This window comes from Pelobates fuscus, chromosome 11 (genome assembly GCF_036172605.1).
Source record: "Pelobates fuscus isolate aPelFus1 chromosome 11, aPelFus1.pri, whole genome shotgun sequence".
NCBI lineage: Eukaryota > Metazoa > Chordata > Amphibia > Anura > Pelobatidae > Pelobates > Pelobates fuscus.
Genome location: NC_086327.1, coordinates 4,071,063 through 4,089,601, shown reverse-complemented (window position 1 = coordinate 4,089,601; position 18,539 = coordinate 4,071,063). Strand labels below are relative to the sequence as shown.

General features: G+C 40.3%; 1 protein-coding gene across 1 annotated transcript; it reads left to right on the top strand.

Moving 5' to 3' along the window:
• Nucleotides 1–342: 342 nt before the first annotated feature.
• Nucleotides 343–16,746, top strand: LOC134577690 (IgGFc-binding protein-like). Its single transcript, XM_063436551.1, has 14 exons — nucleotides 343–415; nucleotides 993–1,043; nucleotides 2,380–3,606; nucleotides 5,418–5,725; nucleotides 6,315–6,819; nucleotides 6,902–7,488; nucleotides 7,597–8,068; nucleotides 12,064–12,641; nucleotides 13,456–13,999; nucleotides 14,100–14,410; nucleotides 14,763–15,240; nucleotides 15,785–15,963; nucleotides 16,065–16,352; nucleotides 16,438–16,746. The coding sequence occupies exons 2-14, from the start codon at nucleotides 995–997 to the stop codon at nucleotides 16,669–16,671; spliced, it is 5,760 nt and encodes a 1,919-aa protein (XP_063292621.1). The 5' UTR covers nucleotides 343–415; nucleotides 993–994; the 3' UTR covers nucleotides 16,672–16,746.
• The last annotated feature ends 1,793 nt before the right edge of the window (nucleotides 16,747–18,539 follow it).

The window sequence follows — 18,539 nt, the reverse complement described above, 5'->3', positions numbered from 1 at the left end:
ATTTTTTGTATTTCTTAAAGAAAAAGGAAAATGAAGAACGTTTCTTATCTGCCACAGAAAACTGGTCAGAGAAAAAAAAGTTAATCCTCTTTTTTACTGAGAGCACCTATTTAAAATGACAACAGTTTGGGGTGAAAACAAGCACGCTGCTTTTTATACATAACCCCCATTCTCTTCACTAAGCTCCACATTTTAGCAAAATAAATCTGAGTATAAAATAATGGCTCAGGGAAATGTCTGCATTGCAAAGCAGCTCAGTATCAGCTAATTAACATTCAGGTGAGCTAACGAGATAATAAGGAACATAATGTATCCGCCCCTCCCCCCATCAGAGGGAATATAGGATGGAGTGCTAGCCTTGTTGGCTACATTGTCTGGGATGGGCTGAAAGTTACAGAGACGTACTGAGGTGCAGGTATGCTTTCTGTCAATTAAACAAAGAACAAGATGGCTTTTTGTATGTAACGCAAAATAAAAAAAAAGCATCTTGTGTCAATAGAAGGCAGTCAAAACATATTTTTTTTTCCTTCTTGATCTAAGATTTTATGTCAAAGCAGATAATCTGGAAAACGTAGCGCTATGGAATCTGCTGTATTTTAACTTGGCCAAATGTCCCCAATTCTGAATTTAGTGCATTCTATTGAAGGTTTTTGGCATCTTGGACCTTATTTTGTTGATGCCATATTAATGTAAATTTAAATATCTTGAAATGGTGAAAGCATGGCTAGAACATACCTTCCAAATTGTCTGCTTTGACATGTATTTTGCAGCCCAGTTTGCCATGTATTAGTTTATTAAATAAGCTTCTATGAGGAAGATTGTGGATCTAACGCAAGCCAGATAAAAACTCCACTGTTTTAGGAAAATATTTGCCATCTTGGCTATTTTGACTATAATCCAATATGTCGTTTTAATCTGTGCTGGATTTAATATTTTGGTTCTGCTTTTGAAATGGACTGTCTCTTGGTTGATGATCTGTCTGTGTTTTCCAGCAATGGGTGTAAACCTGATCCTGTGTGTGTGCTTCGTCCTGTATCTTGGAGGTAAGTTATTTGAGGCCGCAGTGTAGGAGGTAATAAACAGAATTTAGCAAAATGAGAACTGTTTATACACACCTCTCTGCAAACCAATTAAAATCTCCAAACTTTGTTTAAATCTGCATACATTAGATTTTAATAATCTACTTTTTTGTGATGGTTTTCTCCAGAAGGGGGGGGGGAAACACAGAAGAAAAACTTAAGTAGTTAAGTACAATTTTAGCTTCCTGAAGTAAAGGGCAGCTTTTTTTTTTATAATTTTAAAAGTTAAAGTAACTCAGTTTAACTCTGAAACTATCTACGTAAAGTTAAATTAACTGTAACGTTTATGACCCTTAAACCACCTTCATGCATGGATTAAAACGGGGCGGATGTGTAACAAGTTCTACATAAATTTGCAAAACCCTTTATCTAGGAATTCTGATGGCTGGAATATTGGCTTTTAAAGGGACACTATAGTCACCAGAACTACAGCTTATTGTATTCTGGTGAGTGTAATAATTTCCTTCAATCTTTTTGCAGTAAATAGTTTGTTTCACAGAAAATGCAGTGTTTACATTACTGCCTAGGGATACCTCCACTGGTCACTCCTTAGATAGCTACTAGAGGTGCTTCCTGGGGCAGTGCTGCACAGTGAGCAGCACTGCCATTCATTGCCTCTACCCATTGCAGGCAGACACTGAATTTCCTTCATAGAGATGCATTGATTCAATTAATCTCTGAGGAGATGCTGATTGGCCAGAACGGTTTAGCACAGGGATAGGCAACCTTTGGCACTCCAGATGTTGTGGACTACGTCCCCCATAATGCTCTTACACGCTGGCAAAGCATCATGGAAAGAGTAGTCAAAAACATCTGCAGTGCCGAAGGTTGCCTATACCTGGTTTAGCATGGGCTGGCTCTTCCCCCTGATCTGCTTCCTTCTCAGCCAATCCTATGGGGAAGAATCGTGATTGGCTCACAAAATCACTTCTGATGTCAGGCATGTGGGCAGATCAGAGGCAACAGCTGCAGACTTTTGCTATATTATACTAAGGTTTTAACACTAGTCAGGAATACATGTTTGTGTTCCTAACCCTATAGTGTTCCTTTTTATATTCTAAAATGCTGACTGTATAACTTGAACGGAGGAAGTCCTGAAATGTCTGCATCTCCCAGTTCATGCAAGTCACATTTTCTAACTTGTAGATGAGGTTGCAAATTTGGGTTAACCATAAGTTTTCATTAAGACTTCCATCCATGACTGAGGAATAGCTGTCTTAGTGCATGTTGCATTCGATAAACTGTATATGTGGAATGCAAGAGACGTTGTATGATATTGTATCACCTTTTATCTTATTAGGCCATGCTTCTTGTGAGACTCTGGGAAAAGACTTTGCTGTGGTCTTCATGCAGAACTTTCGCCCTGATCATGGTAAACCACGCCTGCGACTTACACTCACAGCACTTTTCCAAGATACTCAAGTCAATATCTCTCTTCCAAATACAAGCTTTTGCAAGCTAGTCTCAGTAATGCCTGGCTCCTCAGTGACCGTTGCGTTACCAGTGGATTCTGAGCTTCTTAATAGTTGCCGATCTAATAAGGTTGTCAGTGTCCACTCAACCCAGGAACTATCAGTGGTGGCCAACAATGAAAGACCTTATACAAGCAGCACGTGGATTGTGTACCCAATTACAGAGTGGGGAAGAGAATACTATGTATTTACACCTGACAGTGGGCCAAGAGGAACATTTGGACAAATAGCTGTGATTAATGGTCCCACACCTAATCTGGTCACTGCCACCTTAACAGACATAGTGTTCTTTGACAATACGAGCTTCTCTCCTGGCGAACCGCTACATCTGACACTGGAACCGTGGGAATCTGTACAGCTCCAGAGCTCCTATGACTTGTCTGGCAGCCATCTTGTGTCACAAGAAACTATTGGGGTGTTTACAGGTCACAGCTGTGCTCAGAAGAACACCCACTGCACCCATATATGTATGCAACTTCTGCCAATCACTTCCTGGGGATCTAATTTTGTGGCACCACCAATACAATTTCAGAGCGCATACAGTGTCTATGTCATGGCATCTGCAGAGACTATTGTGATTGTTAAAAATGATAACAATACCTTGTATAGAGAACTGATTCCTGGAAGTGTGGAAGAGTTCAAAATTCCCCCTTTCAAGTCTGCATATATATCTAGTACTGTCGGGCTCATGGCTTTGTTGTATAGCAGTGGTGGAGTTTATAAAGACCTTATCTATGATGGATTCCTTCTCAACCTCACTCCAGAAGAAGAATTCTGTTCTAGTTATGGACTAGTCTCTATGCCCAGTCTTAAGAACCTTGCATTTATAGTCATTCCCAGGAATAGTGCTTCTCAATTACAATACAATCAGACGAAGTTAATAAACTTACAATGGAGAGATGTTGATGCTACAATAATGGTGTACGCAAAAATACCTTATATTCAGCGTAGTGGATATAGTGTTATCTCACATCCTTATGAACAATTTGGCCTATTTTCTGTTGGCTTTGCAAAAATGAGTGCCTATGGAGTACCAGGGGTGTGTCTAGATAGAGGTATGTAAAACACAGAGTGGGTTTTTCACGCTGTCTCGAACTCTAATGAACTTCAAGCAGGGCCTAAAAGGGCCCTGACAACATGATGTCTCAGACAAAAATAATTAATAAACAATAAACCAATCTGAATAGCCCTACACCTCAGTGAATAATTGGCAGAATCACATTTTCATATTTATTTATATGGTGGCTGCCATGGTGGTGTTCATGTGTATTCTACATATTGCTGTGTCTTGTAATAAGGAGCTGTGCAAATATCTTGGATGGCTTGGCAAAATGTTGCAAAGCAAGAATGCATTGATAATGCAAAGTGAGTAAACCAAAAAAGTCTAAATCAAATCAATACTTGGTGTGATCGCCTATTGCCTTCAAAACCACATCAGTTCTTCTAGGTACACTTGCAGGTTAGGGATTTTGTATTTAGTGTGTTTTGTATAGGGCTGTTCCAAATATCTTTGAGAGCTAAGCCATTCTTCAGTGTATTTAGGCCTCCTCAGTTGCTTGTCTCTTCATGTAGTCACAGACAGGCTCAGTGTTGATCAGGTCTCTGAGGGTGCCATAATATCACTCAAAAGGCTCAATATTCCTTACGTTTTATAAGTTAATGACTGTGGTGGTTGTATGTTCGGGATACTTTAGAATAAATTTGAGGCGTTCAGGTGCATGATTATTTATATCAAACAGGCACTTATCATACATTTCAAATATTTGCTTTTAGCAGAAGACCGCTTTTTCTCCTAAGGACTAGCGAGAAGTACAAGAATGAGCGCTTGCAGGTTACAGTGAGGCATGATGGTGCAAGTTTAAGGTGACATTTCTGCAAGTGGGGTATTTGGACAGAATTGACAGTCTCCATGCTGAGAAGTAAAGGCAGATACTTCCTCATGTAATACAATCAGGGAGGTATCTGGCCCCACATTAATTCTGCAACATGACAATGATTCCCAAACAGCCATAGTCCATAAGACACTGACAAAGTATATGGAGTCCTGGAAGTGATGGTGTGGCAAATCCAGAGCCTTAATATCTGCCTGGGATTACATGGGGAGACAGAAGCACCAAGACACCTTAAATCCACTGAACTATGCTTGGTTCTCAAAGATGTTTGCAACAACCAAAACAAGGTCCATACAAACCTGTCTGCAAGTATACCTATAGGAATTGACCCAGATTTAAAGGCAAAGGGTGTTCACATCATACAGTGATTTGTTTTTTAGATGTTTCTGCTGTTAACTTGGCTGGGACTTTAATTGATAAACTAGCACTTCCTATTTTACATGTAAAACTCTTGCACAATAGTTTCTGGCTTTTTTTTTTTATTCTCCCCCTCTCTCCTCCCCCTCAAATCGGTGGCCTGTTTACTGATTCAGAGTGCTATAATTTTTGAGACTTAGACATTTCAAATAGGTCAGAACAAAAACCTGCTGAGAATGCATAAAGTATGATTTGGTTACTCACCACTTAGAGTGTGTGTGTGTGTGTGTGTATAAGTTATTGCTTTCTTGAGCCATAAGAGGCAACCTTGACAACTCCTGTATAAGAGGTCTATAATACAGAACTAAATACTGGCCAGGCTGCCTCTGCTTGATCAGTATCCAATATTACACCCCAACCCTGTGCCTGTGTACTCTGAACTTGTACTGCCAGAATAGTGTCTAAGTGTGCTTTCTATTAAAGCTGAAATGTATTGTGGTACTAAATTAAATCTACCTCTGTAAAAAACTGACCTTCTATGACCTACAAATGAGAAACTGTGGCTTGGACAATCCAGATTTCTGTTCACACCCATTGACTTTTTATTTTCAATCTAGTACAAAGTCTGCACTCCAGTGTTCAATCTATGGATGAGTTGCCACTCAACAGAACAGATGGAAACTCTGTTTTTTCTCCTCTTCACCCAACATGCATTGCCTGGGGAAGGCCACATTTTCGCACCTTTGATGGGTCTTATGTGATCCAGTCTGGTAACTGCACAGCTGTACTCCTCGCTCTTACAGATCCTGAAACCAGTTCTCAGTCCTTCAGCGTAGAAAGAAAAATGAAGCCCGACATTGCACTGATAATCAGAACTTCTGTCATGACTATTGAGATACCAGTCAATGAACCAGGAGAAGTAACAGTGAGTGTCTAGTCATCCTCCATAACAGTTTGTCACCATTGTGTCAATGTTGAGATGGCAATGCCCAGTCCAAACATGAAACAGGAGGGTTCCTACAACTTGGTGTTTTGTGTCTGTTGGTACGTGATGGTAGTTCCAGCACACTACTATATCTTTAGCGGCTTATCCAATATATTGTAACTGGCTTTAACTATTCCTTGTCTAATTTGTCAACTGGAGGCCAGTTGCCACCAACTATCAAACTAAAACTGAGTTGACTATATGTTAATCTACCCTAAAAGTGAAAACTAGTTCTCTGCTAGACTAGTTAAGCAATAAGCTGTAGTCTACAAAGTTTAACTTGTCAATACAAATACAAATTTCCCATAATTTACTGGTTTGTGAATAACCATAATTGGCTAGTTAATTTAACTTAATTTTGAGATTAGTTACAGAATATTAAAGATTGAAAATTGTATTTTATTCCATCCCCTCTTCCCTCCTCTTCCCATTCTATTTAGACTGAGGATTTGAGAACATATTAACCAGATCTCTGAGTTATACAGAGTGAGTCTATAATTTTATTCATTTTTCTCTTTTCAATCTCTAGGTAGATGGAGTCCAGTTTTACCTTCCACTAAGTTTTCAGAAAGGTCCACTAAACTTAACACAACTTGGTCCATTTACTGAAGCAAGCTTTTCTTTTGGTCTCAGAGTTCTGATTGGAAAAGGATTCCTTTATCTTACAATTCCCAGCTTTTCTGGACTGATGACTGGAATTTGCGTGGGATATACTGGCAACTCTACAAATCAATCCAGTTTAGGACTGCCTACAGATGAGCTTTGTGTCTCTGGCAACTGGAGGTATTATGAGGAATGCAACATACAAATTAGTAATATAACCAATACAACCACATCCTGTAGTTTGCTGGAAGAATTGGACGTATTTATAGAATGTTCTGAAGTTCTGGATTCCAAACCATTTGTTAAAAGTTGTATGTTTGAGGTCTGTGAAAATGCACTTTTTGACATATGCAAGATCTTGGAGAGTTATGCTAAAGCTTGCGCAGTAGAAGGTGTAAACATGAATGGATGGAGAAATCTGGCGAAATGTGGTAAGTCTCTTAAATCAATGTATGGGTTTATGGTCTAAAAATGAATGTCTCCTAATTAAATCGTTATCTTTAATATCCACAGACCTTCAATGTCCCTTGAATAGTTACTATGAAAGCTGTTTACCTCTTTCAACCTGCTTGGGTTCTCAAAGCTCAGAGTGTGACAGAAAACAATGTTTTGAAGGCTGTGTTTGTCAACAGAACTATCAACTCCAAATGGGTACATGTACCCCCATAGAACAATGTCTCTGGGGAGGTAACTATTACCCTAATGGAACAGAACTGCTCAGCAGTGATTGCCAAACAATGTGCCTGTGCAATGGTTCCACAGGAGAAGTAGAATGCCAACATGTTAATGGCTGTGATCCCGGGTATAGATGTGGACTTGACAATGACCTGTGGTCTTGTCTTGCATTTATAAAGGAGTCCTGCTCGGTCTATGAAGGTTCTAACTATGTAACATTCGATGGCCATTTTGGCAGTATTATTGGCTATTGTGACACCAGAATGGCAGGTCTTTGTGTGCCGACTAATGAGTTGGATAATTTTGATGTGCACTTAATAACCCATGAAGGAGCAACACCTGGATCAAATCATATCAAAGCTGTTGATATCTATATATCTGGAAGACTGGTGACCCTCAGTCATGTGTACAATGGAAGAGTTGAGGTAAATGGAGTTGGTGCTTTTTATGCTTGTGGACTTATACCTGTTTTTTAATTTAAATTTACATTGTTTTCATTTTCCTCATTAATGTGTAAAATGTGTCCATTTTAGGTGGATGGTGTGTTGTATAACACTCCTGTTTTACTGAATGGTGGCGAAGTTGAAATCTTTCAGAGTGGTCTGGGTGGAGTTATCGTGCTTTCATTTGATGGTCTGACCTTCTCATTTGACAATGGACAAGTCTTGGCTCTTATTCCTATGTCCTATACTGGTGCGGTATGTGGTCTTTGTGTCTCTGAGCCCACCAACCCAGAATTGGAGATATGCAGGAGTGACTGCCATAAAAACTGCAGCACATGTTCCCTTATGGGAAGCTACAACTTGGATAGCTGTGGGATGCTTGTGGATGATAATGGACCATTCAGAGACTGTTACAGGAAGCTTGACACTGAAAGCTTTATCCACAGGTGTATTGCAGATCTATGTAATGAGGGTGACCTGTGCAAAGTTCTTTCCAGCTACACCACAGCATGCCAGGAAGCAGGAGCAGTAGTCCATTCTTGGAGAACTGACACATTCTGTAGTGAGTATACTAGTACAAACCCTGGGCACACTTGCATAAACAAGGCTTATAGATCTGTCCACTGATTGAATCAGTGTTCTAGCAATTGCACTTGCTGGCAATTTAAGTGCCACTTCAACACCTGTTGGCAATAGATATGCAAATGATTGCTGCAAAAAACTTGCAGATCACTTGTGATTGGATGACTCGAGACAAGGTGCTACAGCAGTTAAAGAAAATTAATGTAAAAAAAGATCGTAGGACTGACGGTATTCACCCACGAGTACTTAAGGAGTTAAGTGGGGAAATAAGTGAACCTCTGTATTTAATGTTTCAAGATTCTTTTGTTTCCGGTATTGTACCGGAGGATTTGAGGAAGGCAGACGTGGTTCCTATATTCAAAAATGTTCAAAATCCTTGCCTGAAAATTAAACATGTGAGCTTTACTTCTGTGACTGGGAAAATATCTGAAGGGCTATTAAGGGATAATTCATTGGGAAGAACCTTATTAGCAATAATCAGCATGGTTTTCTGAAACATAGGTAATTTCAAACTAACCTAGTTGCATTCTGCGAAGAAGTAGAAGTATAGATCAGGGTGTTGCAGTGGATGGGGTCTACTTGGATTTTGCCAAGGCATTTGATACTGTTCCTCACAATAGGCTAGTCTTCATACTAAAAAATTGGTCTAGATTAATGTTCTTGGGTAGAACGTTAGCTTAAGGATAGAGTACAACGAGTTGTTGTTAATGGTAAGTTTTCAGTCTGGACAAAAGTGGTGTCCCTCAGGGTTCTGTTTTGGGACCGCTTCTATTTAACATATTTATAAATGATCTTGAAATGGGCATTGAAAGCCATGTATCAGTGTTTGCAGATGACACAAAACTTTGTAAAGTAATACAATGTGAACAGGATATTGCTTTGCTGCAGAAGGATGTAGCAGATGGGTAGTATAATCCACAGTATCTCCGCTGGGTAACAAACAGCATAAAATAATCCAGGCAAATAAATGCAGCATACAATAATCCTGGTAGCGTAAGAATCCTTCCTTCCCAAGAACTAGATGACACATAGGCTGGGAGTCAACTGAGCTTTTAATCACAGGTCACAGTATTTATGGGATTCCCCATGCAAGGGGTTTCCCTACTAACATTACAGGGGTTGTACAGTAGGGGACTACATGGGGAACTGAACAACCTGGACATATCTCCCATCATGCACTGATGTACGAGAGGGATACTCCCACTAGAATATACAGCAGAACCACTATTTTACATGAAAATACATCACTTTTATAATAATTATATTTAAACAAATGGACGTTCGGTAGATAGCTGGGGTCTGAGCACACATTTCGTGAAAGTACTGCTCAGATCCCAGCATAAATAACCGAACGCCGCACGAAACACACATTATTTCTAAGTTACATTCAAACTACCGATTGAACGTATGGGAACAAACTATCGAAGGACCGGGGCTCCCGAACGGCTTGGAAGTCCAGCGGTATTTGTGCCGTCGAGTAGCCTATTTTAGTTCGAGGCGCTCAACGACCAAATACCGCTGGGCTAACAAAGGATCTAAGATGGCCGACCGCCGCGTGGTCGGTAGCCGAACGGTGGCCACCCTGAATCTCTCTAATTACCGATTGCAACAATGTTTTAATATTTAATGGGAGGCCCCGATCTTGCCTATTCTCTACTGCCCCGATCTTGCCTATTCTCTATACTTTTCTTCTCTGTTCTTTCCACTTACACTCCTATCCTATCGGCACCAAGGGCCTTCTCCTATAAGGAACGGTGCTGAGGCCTCTTAAAGTACAGTGATCCTTGCATTTGCATCATGTGATATCATACTCTATATACCTCAGTCAGAGTGTTGCATAAGCGAATGTGTCCAACAGGCTCAGGGTCACACCTTGTTGTTCACAATGTTTTTTTGGGGGGGTTTCTTTTTCTTTTCTCTTATTGATAAATTGTCATACGCTACTACAGAGCTGTTCATGTAATCTATTGAAACATGTAAAATATGTTTTCACTGTCGGATTGTGATAATATATTGCACAACAACAAAAATAAAGAATTAAAAAAAAATATATATATATATATTTAATGGGAGCCATACGACTTCCTGTGTGTGGTCTCCCATTCGGTAGTTTGTTCGTTTCACGAACAGTGTTGAACTTCACTGTTTGTGAAACTACTGTATGAATGCTGGTGGCTTTCATGCCGCCAGCATATGAATGCTGTTGTTCGCATAAAATACATATCCAGGAATGCACTTGGTTCTAACAACCTTAAAGCTATAGAAACACATTTAGACAAATACAGTTTTAAGTGGCTAGTTTTGCCGCAAGGGATTTATATGGATTGGGGGACTGGGCACTACAAGGCAGGTGAAATTTAACGTTGAAAAATGCAAATTTATGCGCTTCGGGGTCAAGAATGCACAAGCAACTTGCACCCTAAATGGTATTGAATTAGGGATATCCACACCAGAGAAGGATTTGGGAATTGTTAGACAACAAATTAGGCAGCACTATGCAATGTCAATCTGCAGTTGTTAAGGCCAGTAAGGTTTTGTCATGTATAAATAGGGGCATTAATTCTCAGGATGAAAATATAATTTTGCCTCTTTATAAATCGCTGGTAAGTCCACACCTTGAATATGCTGAGCAATTTTGGGCACCTGTTCTAAAGAAGGATATCATGGCACTAGAAAAAGTGCAGAGACGAGCTACAAAATTGATAAAAGGAATGGAGCATTTTAGTTACGAAGAAAGGTTACAAAATTTAAATCTCTTGTTTGGAAATATGGGATATAATAACATTATATAAATTAATTCAGGGCCCAGTACAAACCATTATCTGGAAATCTTTTCATAAACCGGGCTATACATAGGACACGAGGTCACACATTTTGCCTGGAAGAAAGATTTCATCTAAGGCAAAGGACACAAGATATGGAATTCTTTGCCTGAAGAGGTGGTTTTATCAGTCCATACAGATGTTTAAACGGCAATTGGATACATACTTGCAGAAACATAACCTATATATGTCTAGTGAGGGAATAGCTGCTTGATCCAAGGAGACATCTGACTGCTATTTTGGAGTCAAGAAGGGATTTTTTTTCATGGTTTGTTGCAAAATTGGAAGTGCTTCAGACTGGTTTTTTTGCCTTCTTTTGCATCAAAAGCATATGTGAGGAAGGCTGAACTTGATGGACGCAAGTCTCTTTTTAGCTATGTAACTTCACAGTAGCTGTAAAGGGGTGAGACTTGACATCTACTTCCCATTTTCCTCCAACTGCAAGTGGATTTATCATGAAATGGTTAATGTTAAGAAAAGCAATTTTTGGATGACTCTCCACAACTTACAAAATGGTTACCTTTGCAATTTTCAACAAATTTCTAGTCTCTTGTAGGAGAGAGCTCCGATTTTTAAGAAATTAACTAACTATATAGATTTAATTCCTGCCACTTATCTCTGCTCCTCCTTCAAAGGTAGATAACATGAGTACTATTGGTAATCTCATCTAGACCTTGGAATGTACTTGGATGTATGCTTGTTCCATAAATCTTTAATGCTGTTGTATTCGGAGTAGAGGTAATAATGGAAGGTTGCCAATCCAACCTCTAGATTGACCACCTGCAAGGTGGGCATAATCTGCTGCGCTTGTGGTAAGCAGACCAGCTGGCTGCAGTTGTGTTTACTCTGCTATGCATGGCCTAGAGTTATTGCTACATTATTTGCTAAAACAAACACTTTTGACTGAATTATTGTGTACACTAAAATAATTCTGTGAATGCAATGGTGGGAGGATGAAGGTGGATGAACTTCAGAGTCAAGCAGGGAGTTTGCTTTTATACTCTCTCCTAGAAGTAGTGCAACGTGTTTATTTAGCTTACATGGTAAACTTGCTGTGCCACTTCAATGTGGAGGAAAGTTTAATTCCACCTGCACCCCATCTTATCTCCTGATGTACACTTTAATATAAAAATTATGACTTCTTGTTTTGCAGGTCATCAGTGCCCACCCAATTCTCATTACACAGTTTGTGGCCCCAGCTGCCCTCCAGCATGCAACAACTTCCAACCACACTTCTGTCCTCTGCCTTGCCGGGAGAGTTGCTCCTGTGATTCTGGCTATGTTCTTGGTGGAGGAAAGTGTGTCCTTCCTGAAGACTGCGGCTGCCTGTATAATGGCCACTACTTGCAACCAGGTGAGGCTTTCTACGATGATTATTGCTGGCAGTTGTGTGAGTGTCTCAATGGTACTGTCACATGCAAAGAACAAGCCTGCACCCGACGAGAAGAATGTGTAATTGACAAAGGAGTGAGGTCATGTCTTCCTAAAATGATGCCAGCCTGCTGGGTCACAAATAATCTATATTACCACACATTTGATGGTGCCATCTTGGATGCCAATGGGAATAGCAACTATACCATGAGCAAGCTATGCCAACCTAGTGACCTGCCTGCGTTTGAAGTCTATTTGCAAAGTGAGACTGTTGAAACAAACTTCACAATGCTGAGCAGAGCAACTCTTCTTGTATATGGGCACAACTTGACCGTATCCAGGAACACTGAAGGAATACAGGTAAGGTGGGGACGTGTGACTTGGTTTGCTTTTTGTTCCATCGAAGTATAGGCTAGGAGAAGAAATAGGCTACACACGTCTCGTCTTGCAGTGTTTGCTTTATTTATCCTTTGAGTTACATCTAGAATTCTTGCCTTAGGTCTGTCATGTTACACCAAATAGCAGTATTGCATTCACCTTGAGTAGTTTATATATAAAAAAAAAAAAAACAAAAAAAAAACTGTACTCCATGAGATGTGATTTTTTTTTTTTTCTGAAGAAAACTCTATATTCTGTACAGTCTCTTAATACACCCGAACTTAATTTAGTAAGAATGATAGGGGCTTGGAATATGAAAACAAGCTTAGGCTTCGAGAATGAAGCTCCAGCCATCAGCACACTTGAAACAGTTGGCTTTTAATGTGTCCAGGCAGCATACATGTTGACCCCTCTAATCAATCCTTTAAACTAATCCAAATGTGATGTCATTATAACTTTCATGGCACAGAAGTCCTCAAATAGAACTCTATTTCAGGTCGCAAACTAGAAGGCAAGGCTTTTACCATAACCATAAGGCTTTTAGAGACCAGGCCTACAGTGCAGACCGTCTATTTTTACAAGGACTTTTCTATTAAATTAAATTGCAATATATAAGCATTAAATTCTTGAAATCTTTCTTTCAAGAGCAGCTGTCTTTTTAGGTTTAATAATTTTTAATTTTTTTATTGTAATGCTAATGAAAGCAAATATATCTAGTTGTAAAGAGTTCATATTCTGTTAGAACCATCTCTACAGTAGGTTTGTTCTCAAACTAGTCTTGCTTTTTATCTTGTAGGTAGATAGAGAAACGCAATATTTCCCAATCGTGGTGGAGTTTGGTAAGATTGTGGCTTCAAAACACGGTCCTGTTATACATATAACCTCAGACTTTGGTCTTTTTATTTTTGGTCCTTCGTGGGTCTCCCTCCAAATACCAGTGAGATACATGGGTAATGTTTGTGGCCTATGTGGTAATGCAAATGGAAATGCCGGTGATGACTTTGATGCTGTAAATGCCACAGAATTCGTATCGCAATATATTTCTGAAGAGGTGTGCGCTTATCCAAGGAACATGAGTGGTTGTGTATTCAATGAAACGAGCCAATTTGAAGATAAAAATTATTGTGGCCAACTCCTGATGAAGGAGGGATATTTTAGACACTGCCATGCTGTTATTCCCCCGGAGCCATACTTTAAGACATGCATCTTGCATATGACTCTGGAGAATGGCCATGAGGAAGCCCTAAATCAAAGTCTACAACGTTATCGGGATGTTTGTCTATCGGCTCACACAATTGTCCACCCTTGGGGAACTGGCTCACAAGTTGAAGATCAAATAGGTACAATTTCACAATACTAGCAATCCATTTTAGGCAAGACTTCATAGTATATTACAGTAGAGTTTTTATCTTACATTTCTATTTATGGTTTGATTTTCAGAACGTACACAGTACCCAATGAAAGAGCAAAGCAGCCTTATTGAGAGAACATCTGGCTATAACCCTCAAAAGCGCCAACATTGTTTCATCTTTCAGAATAATTATATTCCTTTTGGTGGTCTAACATTTAAAGAATTTGCTGGGTCTTCCAATGTGTCACTTGTCCAGTTTTGTCCTGAAGAAAGCAATATAACCCGTGAATACTTTGCTGTTCATTATATGTATAGTGATACAGAGAGTAGGGGGCAGCTCTGGGTTAGGGTGTATGGAGTGGACGTAGTCTTGGATAATCAAGAACCATTTAATGTTTGGGTAAGTGTGTTCTACTTGGCCAGCATAAACAGTGTGGCTTTTTTTTTTCTCCCCTTCCACCTGCCTTTTCCCTTCATTCCCTCCTTCCTCCTCATTCTCTTTAAAAATCAATCTGACCAAGGGGCATTGGCCTCGAACTAAACTTGCTGCTTTAGGTTCATATAGTGCTTACTGAATTCGATCTGCCTCGATCTGCCTACTTACTCAACTTTTCTGCTTTCTGGTAGATAAAGTGCAGACTGTAAATTTACCTCATTAAAAAGTCAAATGGATGAATGTATTCAACCTTTCTGAAACTGTCTAATAAATAGTGTCTGTTATAATACTGAACAGAGATTTTCATGTTATGCAGGTAAATGGGATGTTCATCGATCCACCAGCCATTATTCTTCCAGGAAAGGTTTGGCTGAATCGGAATGGCCTCCTATTAACTCTGGAGACTGATATTGGTCTATCTATCCTGTATGATGGACAACTTCTCTTAATATTACTTCCTGAGAACTTCCGTGGTCCCACCTGTGGGCTCTGTGCACAAACAAACACCAGTGAATTTTCAACCCCAATCACACTCGCAAGTGCTAATTCTTGGAGATGTAATGGCTCGGCATCAAGCAATCCCAGCCTCTGTCTGTTACTATTGGAAGAAAGGGGCCCCTATGGAGCTTGCCATGATGTATTCAGCCCATACGCATTTTATGACCTATGTCTAGCCCAACAGTGCCAATATGATGAGGATAATCTGTCGGTTTGCCAGACTCTCCATAATTATGCCATGATATGCCAGTCACAAGGTGTCTCTGTCCAGCCCTGGAGAAAAGATGACTTTTGCCGTATGTTTTTGACTGATTAAATTCAGGCTATTATAATTCAAACCAGTGGTGTATCTAGAGGCAGATCTTACAATGCACTAGACAACAAATAGTAGTGACTTGAAAGCTATGTTGGGGAATAATGTATCTAAAATGGAGGATTGGGGGGGATAGGGGAACTCAATCTCTGCTCTAAGCACAGCTTTACCACTTTGGCTTAACTTTGCCATTGTGGTCTTTCAGTTCTTAGGACTTTTGAAGTAGGAGTTAAAGGCACTCAGACCATTTCAGCTCATTGAAGTGGTCTGGGTTCAATGTCCCAGGTCTCTTAATCCTGCAATAGTAATTATTGCAGTTATTGAACCTGCAATAATTATGACGAACTCCACCTAGTGGCTGTCTACCAGACCGCCACTAGAGACTTCTGGGTTGTTGGGTGACTTTTTTTGATTGCCTAACTGACAAGTTGGTTTCTGGCACTATAGTATAACTTTATGGAAGTTAAAACTTGTTAAAAGAGCAAACCCTCACTACTAGTTTCAGAATGAAGTGTTTTGTGTCCTAGCTTTCCTGTGTCCTTTGAGAAGTGTGTACACACCCTGTGTGAGGCCCTGTGGTGACCGGTGTATTGGAGATGGCTGCCTTGCTCATTGCATGGAGGGGTGCAGCTGTCAGGAAGGCTTGGTGTGGGATGGCTTGGATTGTGTGGATGCAGTTTTTTGCCTTCAAAGTTCTAAAGAAGAGGTAACTGTTCCTAATAACGTATATGTGAAATACTATTGTCTTTAAAACATTACTGATCCTGAAAAGGTCTAAAACCAATGTCCATTTACTTCTCCTTGCAGCTGGTTATTTATGAGTCTACGGAAAGAAATCGGCATCTTGTCTGTCAGCAGAATGAGACTTCTCAGGCCTGTCTGCAGTGTATCGTAAATTCTACTGAAATCACATCGTTCGGTAACTTTGCCAGATCTCTGAATTACAATGGCACGTATGACATCCTGAAAATATGCAATTATCTCTCAAAAATCTGGTTCAGAGTTGTGCTGAAAGTCCACCATGGTGTCCCAGGACGACTTCACATTTTCTTCCAGAATAGCTTTGTCACAATCACAAACTCTCTACATGTATGGGTGAGTCACTTGGATACCACTTCCTTCAAGAAAACCTTGTCTTGTGAAATAAACCTAACGGCACTTTGTCTCCCATGTCTCCTAGGTAAATGGTAAGCAGGTGTGGCTGCCTTTTGCTGGACCTTCAAACTCCTTTATTAAGTATTCAGAGGGACTGGTGTCCTTTATCTCGCCTGGTATCATGGATATAACGTTGAACCGTTGGGGAGATGTTCACATTACCATGTCACCTGACTTCCCCCACTTGCTCTGTGGTGTCTGTGCCAGCCTTAAACATGGGCATTCGCTGGACAGCTGGAGGGCTGATGACTTGTCCTAGTAATGTTTCAGTGGCATCCTGTTGCCCATTGGATGCTGCATGTTTTATAGTTCAGTTTCTCCTCTCGACATGTGCTTCCTGTAGTCATTCTGTTTACAGCACTCTTGTAACATGCCTGTATTAATAAAGTAAGATTCTTGTAAAAATAAAACTTGGAAATATTATAAATTGTTTTTCATATTCTTTGTTACTGTTGTATTTAAGTGGTCCTAACTTTTAATGGGAAACTATCAATATTTAGAGCCTGATAAGCAACAAACTGTTCAAAGGCAATCAAATTATCTGGAGATTTCAGTAGACTTTAACATTCTTGTCTTCTTTGAAATGGACTTTAAAGGGACGTTATAGTCACCAGAACAACTACAGCTTATTGTATTTGATCTGGAAAGTGTAGTCAATCTCTTCAGGCTTTTTGCTGTAAACACTGTCTTTAGAGAAAATGCAGTGTTTACATTACAGCCTAGGGATACCTCCACTGGCCACTCCTCAGATGGCTTCTGGAGGTGCTTCCTGGGGCAGTGCTGCACAGTGTGACTGACATTCAGTGTCTCAACCCTCTGCATGCAAACACTGAACTTTCCTTATAGGAATGCATTGATTCAATTAATCTGAGGAGATACTGATTGGCCAGGGCTGTGCCCCTGATCTGCCTTCTTGGCAGTCTCCACCAATCCTACGGGGGAAGCATTGTGATTGGCTCAGGCTACCACTTTTGATGTCGGCAAGGAGGCAGAGCCAGCAGGCTGGAGTAAAGGCAAGACTTGACTATATTTCTGGAGGTGGGGGGGGGGGGGGGAGGAGGAGGGGGAGAGGTCAGGGAAGGGCTAGATAGTGGTTTTTAACACTATAGGGTTAGAAAGAATGCAAACTTATCTCTGGCGTCAAACGGCTTTAACTAGTAATCTGAGTGTGGTTAGAGCACATTGGTTTATCCATCAGTTTCTGCAGGTTGTGATTTAATTTGCCCACTTTAGGTATTTTTGCAGCTCGGCTGGTGTCTTATGGTTTGTATTGGGGAGTGACATCTTCAAAGCTCACAGAGCTAAGGATCACCTACTTACAATGTCTATATGACCAGTCTAGGAGGATCTATCCAAATACTAATATTTTATTACCGATTCCTTCCTGTGAGCTAGCAATGTAGAGGGAGGTTGGTTGATGGATAGAATCGTTCCATTTAAAGTTGAAATAGTAGTTTGTGCTTTGTTTAAGGCACGCGGTTCAGGGTTCTGTAAAATGGCACAGAATCCATAATTCTGCGGTTTTACCTTGTGGCCTCCGGGGAAAGTTTTAGACTATGGGGTATCTGCGTTTAGTATGATCTATACCAAGACTCTTATCGCAGGAACAAGAATTCACAACATTGAAGGAATACATCAAAACCAAAGTGGCCGCTTTACGCTGCGATTCTTGTAAAACCCATTTTGAAAGGTGTTAAGTAAAAGGTAGGTGTCACTGGGTTTGTGCGGTAGGTGCTTTCAGGGTAGCTAGCACTCAGGGAGGTATTAAGTTCATTCATTGCCAAGTATAATAGATGAGCAGGGTTTGCAAACCGTGACTGTTTAATGGAGTTATAACCATAGCCATCACACTAGGGACAGTGGCTGCTCGCCTGCTAAGCATTGCATAGTTTGCATTTTTTTGCAGAAAGCGGTTTATCGTCTCATAGCAACAAACATAAATTTTATGGTCACGATGAGATGTTTGTGTTCTCTGGCTTATTAATGGGGAACTTCTGAAACTGCAGTCACCGCACTCTCCACTTCCTTCGTGAATATGGGGGAAGGTTATCACGGCTGACACAAAACAAACCCACGGACTGCCTTCTCACAATGCTCAGCCAGCTGTCAAATTTAAGAGCTGCAGTG